At 55.8% G+C, this 5,839-nt stretch overlaps 1 protein-coding gene across 1 annotated transcript; it reads left to right on the top strand.

Annotated features, from left to right (window-relative positions):
- The first annotated feature begins 1,595 nt into the window (after positions 1-1,595).
- On the top strand, positions 1,596-3,709 carry LOC307086438 (frizzled-8-like). The gene has a single exon (XM_079751652.1). It carries the CDS (start codon positions 1,832-1,834, stop codon positions 3,689-3,691), a length of 1,860 nt encoding a protein of 619 aa, XP_079607778.1. The 5' UTR covers positions 1,596-1,831; the 3' UTR covers positions 3,692-3,709.
- Positions 3,710-5,839: the final 2,130 nt, after the last annotated feature.

Below are 5,839 nucleotides of genomic sequence, written 5' to 3'. Positions count from 1 at the left end.
CTCGGTCTAAGCCCTGGTCCAGCTGCTCCTCAGAGACCAGACAGTAGAGTAGGATCTGAGTCTATTGAGATGGGAGCACTAATGACTTTAATTAGCTGCTACGTTTGTTAGCTTGTTTAACAGTGTCGGAGCAGCGTGTGTGTGTGGGGAGGGGGCTGTATCCTGGCGGGGGGTCCCGGGGTATTCACCCCCCAGTGGGGGGGTTGAGCTGCACTAAGTGAAACACTGGCGCTGGCGCTAAGACAAACAGAGGCGGGCTTTAGCTAAGACAGCCCCCCGCGGTGCGCTAACAAGAGCACATTAACTCCCATTCACATACCCCCCCACACACACACACTGCTACACACTGCTACACACCCCCACACCACACATACCTACACACACACACACACACTGCTCCACACACACCTACACACAAACACACACACCGCTGCAGCACACACACACACTGCTACACACACTGCCACACAAACACACATACACACACACACACACACATTGCTGCACCACACACCGCTACACTACACGCACAGCTACAAGACACACACACATTGCTGCACCACACACTCACACACACACACACAAACACACTCACACACATTCACACACACACACACGCACGCATGCACGCACGCGCACACACACACACACACACACACACACACACACACACACACACATAGACACACATTGCTGCACCACACACACACACTAACACACACACACACACCTCCCACTGAATAAAATTGTAATTAAGAGATCTTCATTGACATGGGTAACAAGCTTAATTTAAATTAACGTTTCCTCAACATGTAAGAATAACAACTATAATATTAAAAATATTAATAACAATCTCCTTAATCAATATTCAAATACATAAACATCTCCTTCTCTCCTCCATTTAATTTATTTACATTTGTAATTGAACTGCATCGTTAAATTACCTTATTGGCATTTTGGATGTTTACAAACGACCGGAAGCAATAAAAAGAGGTGAGATGAGAGATGTAACTAGAAAGATTTATTGAACAAAAAAAATTGAACACATACATCCCCCCCCTCTCTCTCTCTCTCTCTGTCTCTCATAGAACAAACTGTTTCTGAGGTTAAATCTTCATTAGATTGGAATGTGGAATTTACCAGATTTAATTTGAATAGCATTGACCTATTACTATCTATTCAATCTTGACAGACAGACAGACAGACAGACAGACAGACAGACAGACAGACAGACAGACAGACAGACAGACAGACAGACAGACAGACAGACACATTTATTTGTGGAGGGCGGTAAACGGACCCAGGGAGTCCAGTCCTTTCTAAACAAACGTCTGGAGGACCGCCTCCTAATTGGCTGATTATCCCCGAGCTCCGCCCCGCTGGACCTCACGGGGGGGCTGACGTCACGCCTCCTCTATAAAAACCGGGGCAGGCAACGCGAGCCACAGCACTGTTCTCACACACAAAGAGCGAGAGAATCTAGACACCCGCACACACTCGCAAACTCTCTCGCGGAAACTCAGAATCTGACGTTTGACAAAAACAACACAACAACAACAAGTGTGAATTGACAGGCAGGGCTCGCAGGTTTTGGATTGTACTGGGCCCACTGGACCGAACCTCAAGCGTTGGCTGGACGGTGCACGGATCTCCCCCCGTAGAGAGCGCGCGGGGTCTGCCGTCTCCAGGATGAACCGGACGGCGCGTCTCCGGTAACCGGCGGATCGGACTCTGCGCCCCGGGCCCCCGGACGCGGGTTTGTAACTTACGGTCACTTCTCGGACCACCAAGAGCGGACATAAAACAACCCCACCACTTTGGGTTCACGAGGATGATGATGAAGCTGCGGCGCGCGCTTGGCTGCTGCTGCTGGTGGTGGTGGAGCGTGCTCTTAGCGGGGCTCGCGCTCCACGGCTCGGGCTCGCGCGGCGCGGCGGCGGGCTCCAAGGAGCCGCGGTGCCAGGAGATCACCGTGCCGCTATGCAAAGGGGTGGGCTACAACCACACGCACATGCCCAACGCCTTCAACCACGACACGCAGGACGAGGCGGGGCTCGAGGTGCACCAGTTCTGGCCGCTCGTGGAGATCCGCTGCTCCGCCGACCTGCGCTTCTTTCTGTGTAGCATGTACACGCCCATCTGCCTTGAGGACTACCGGAAGCCACTGCCGCCCTGCCGCGGCGTGTGCGAGCGCGCCAAGGCGGGCTGCGCGCCGCTGATGCGGCAGTACGGCTTCCCGTGGCCCGACCGGATGCGGTGCGAGCTGCTTCCGGTGCTGGGCGACCCGGACACGCTCTGCATGGACTACAACCGCTCGGAGACCACCACCCCCTCGGCGGCGCCCGACTTGCCACTGAAGCCCACCGCCCGGCCGCCGAAGCCATACCACCCCCGCAGGAAGACCGGGTACGGTGGCCGGGTCCCCGGGAAGACCAAGCCCGCCGTGTCCTCCTCCTCCTCCTCCTGCGAGGCGGGGTGTCGGTGCCGGGCGCCGCTGGTGCCGGTGAGCCGGGACTCCCTGCTGTGGAACCGGGTGCGCACGGGCGGCGTTCTGAACTGCGCCATGCCGTGCCACAGCCCGTACTTCAGCGGCGAGGAGCGCGCCTTCACCACCTTCTGGGTGGGGCTGTGGTCAGCGCTCTGCTTCCTGTCCTCGGCCGCCACCGTGGCCACCTTCCTCATCGACAGGGAGCGCTTCCGCTACCCCGAGCGGCCCATCATCTTCCTGTCGGCGTGCTACATGCTGGTCTCGGCCGGCTACCTGGTGCGGCTGGCGGCGGGCCACGAGCGCGTGGCGTGCACGGCGGCGGAGGGGCCGGGCGCGGCCGGGGGGCAGCACGTGCACTACGAGACCACGGGGCCGGCGCTGTGCACGGTGGTCTTCCTGCTGGTGTACTTCTTCGGCATGGCGTCGTCCATCTGGTGGGTGATCCTGTCGCTCAGCTGGTTCCTGGCGGCGGGGCTGAAGTGGGGCCACGAGGCCATCGCAGGCTACGCCCAGTACTTCCACCTGGCGGCCTGGGTGCTGCCCAGCGTCAAGGCCATCGCCGTGCTTGCGCTGGGCTCGGTGGACGGCGACGCGGTGGCGGGCATCTGCTACGTGGGCAACCAGAACCTGGAGCACCTGCGGGGCTTCGTGCTGGCGCCGCTGGTGGTCTACCTGCTGGTGGGCTCCATGTTCCTGCTGGCCGGCTTCGTGTCGCTCTTCCGGATCCGGACCGTCATCAAGCAGGGCGGCACCAAGACGGACAAGCTGGAGCGGCTCATGGTCCGCATCGGGGGCTTCACGCTGCTCTACACCGTGCCCGCCTCCGTCATCGTGGCCTGCTACTTCTACGAGCAGCACCAGCGGCCGGCCTGGGAGGCGGGGCTCAGCTGCTCCTGCCCCCCCGCCGAGGGGGAGGTGCCGGAGGCGGGGGGCGCGGCGCGGCCGGACTACGCCGTCTTCATGCTCAAGTACTTCATGTGTCTGCTGGTGGGCATCACGTCGGGGGCGTGGATCTGGTCGGGGAAGACGCTGGAGTCCTGGAGGAGGTTCTGCACGCGCTGCTGCTGGGGCAGCAAGGCGGCGGCGGCGGCGGCGGCGGGCGGCGGCTCCCTCTACAGCGACGTCAGCACGGGGCTCACCTGGAGGACCGGCACCGCCAGCACGGGGTCCGGCCCCAAGACGGTGCCCCTGTCCCGGGTCTGAGGGGCGGGACGCTAGCGTGAGGGAAAGCTCGTCGATGGGCACCCGCTAATGGCTTGACCTGACCGGACTCTAGACCCGGGAGGACTCTGGCGTCCGGAGACCGGACCCTGTTGGACGCTGGAGGTCCTCAGACCTCTTCACCGCAGACTGGACGTCCGTCTGGGGTCCACTGAGGCTGATGTTTTATCAGAACTGAACCGTTGTGTCTTAAGGCGTCCACGGCCAGAGGAGTCAACTTTAAGTGAAAGGTTAATACACTTTAAAGTGAAAGATGGATCTACTTCAAGTGAAAGATGGATCTACTTAAAGTTAAAGATTAATAAACTTTAAATGAAACATGATTCAACTTCAAGTAAAAGATTAATCAACTTTAAGTGAGAGATGAATCTACTTAAAGTTAAGATAGATCTCCCCTAAGCCTTAACTTAGCGCGTGTATTTATATCATTATTTGCTGTACATTTATATGAACGTTTTTTATGAGGGTGTAAATATGTACAAAGAGAAATCCACTTTGATAGAAGATCTTTATTTTCTAAATAAAACAACTTTTATGGAAATGTTAAAGTTTGTGACCTGGTACTTCCTGCGCTTCTAGATTATATTGTGTGTCATATACTGTATAATGTGGGTACTCCGAAAAGCCATGGTTTAATATTTATTATTAACTTTATAGTTGAATGTTTATTTTCCTAAAACATAATATATAATATGTAATTCATATTCAGCAGCTACTGGTTAAGTTCTGGTTCACCACTTGACTGATCTCACAATCGCTCCGTTTAATCTGCGCTCCATTAAATAATTCTCGGCGTCCACACCGGAGGTTTCCAGCCGCTAGACCGGTTTAAACAGTAAACCGGTTTAAATAGTAACAGAATAAAGGGTTGCGTTCATGCACTGCGCGAGACCCCCCGGGTGCGCGACGGGGGGTCCAGGGGGGGTCTTTCTGTCTAATCACTCATCCGCGGGATGACATCACTTGGTCCACCTCCAGTCTCTCCCCCCCCCCCCCCCCCCAGGTGGAGGAGCCCGGGTCCAGGTCTAGACCAGGACAAGGTCTCTGTGTCATTTTAGGAGGTGAGTGACTGACCCGCGAGGAGGTCGCGATTTTTCCGTCCCGACCGGAACTCACTGACAAGTTTAGGTCATGGTCTACCCCACAAGACCACCTCGTGGATCATCTGAACGTCTACCAGACCCGGGCTTTCAGACCAGGGCGGTCGGTCTAGTGTCGGTCCAGAACGAATCGAGTGTTTTCCACGAGGATTCATATACCCCTTTAACCCTGAGCTCCATGTCAGATACCTGAGGAGACGGCGCCACCTGGTGGCCAACACGGAGACAGCTCCTCACCAAACGCATAACATTCAGGGCCTTTCTCAGACGCGTTTATCCAAAGCGACTTACAATAAGTACATTTGTCAGAAGAAAAGGAGTGGGGGGAAGAGAAAGAGAGACAGAGAGAGAGACGCATAGAGAGAGGGGTCAGAGGTCTAGTTCCCTCCAGCCCCAAAGCTTCAATAATAATAATCAGAGGAAACAGGAAATGGTTTGTGGGTCGTTGTTAACGATGGGTTCTCCTCCATAAGGTAAACAGGAAGTCAGCGCGCAGACACAGGAAGGACCTCATCGTCCGTCGGCCGGGACACCACTGACCAATAAAATGTCTGTTTATTGGTGATGTCATGCCTCTCTGTGATTGGTTGAAACAGAAGCGAGGGCCGTGATTGGTGTCACTAGGGGCTGTGGGTTCGACGACCTCCAGCTGTGAGGCGGAGCGTCACTGAACAGAGCAGTTCAAACCCTGCCCGTTGATGAGTGCCATCACAGCTGGGAGGGTCCGCCCTGATGCATGATGGGTAGATCCTCCTGCCAACGCTGACTACCCATCATGCATCTGGGCGGACACTTCTAGAACCCAGCAGGGTCGACTCTGGAATGATCTGCGCTTCCAGAACCATCCGGCGGAATCCACCTGATCACTCTCTGATCTCTCTGATCTCTCTCTTTCTCTCTCTCTCTCTCTCTCTCTCTCTCTCTCTCCACATCAAAGCCTCCAGTCTGAGGGCTCCCAGGTGAAAGGGATGCTGGGTAATCATACTCTTGAAGCATCGTGCCGTCTCTGACTGCTGCTGGACTGAACGAC

This window comes from Pollachius pollachius, assembly GCF_949987615.1.
Source record: "Pollachius pollachius genome assembly, chromosome: 14".
NCBI classification, from domain to species: Eukaryota; Metazoa; Chordata; class Actinopteri; order Gadiformes; family Gadidae; genus Pollachius; species Pollachius pollachius.
Note: the sequence above shows the minus strand (reverse complement) of the source record. Positions and strands in the feature narration are given on the sequence as shown.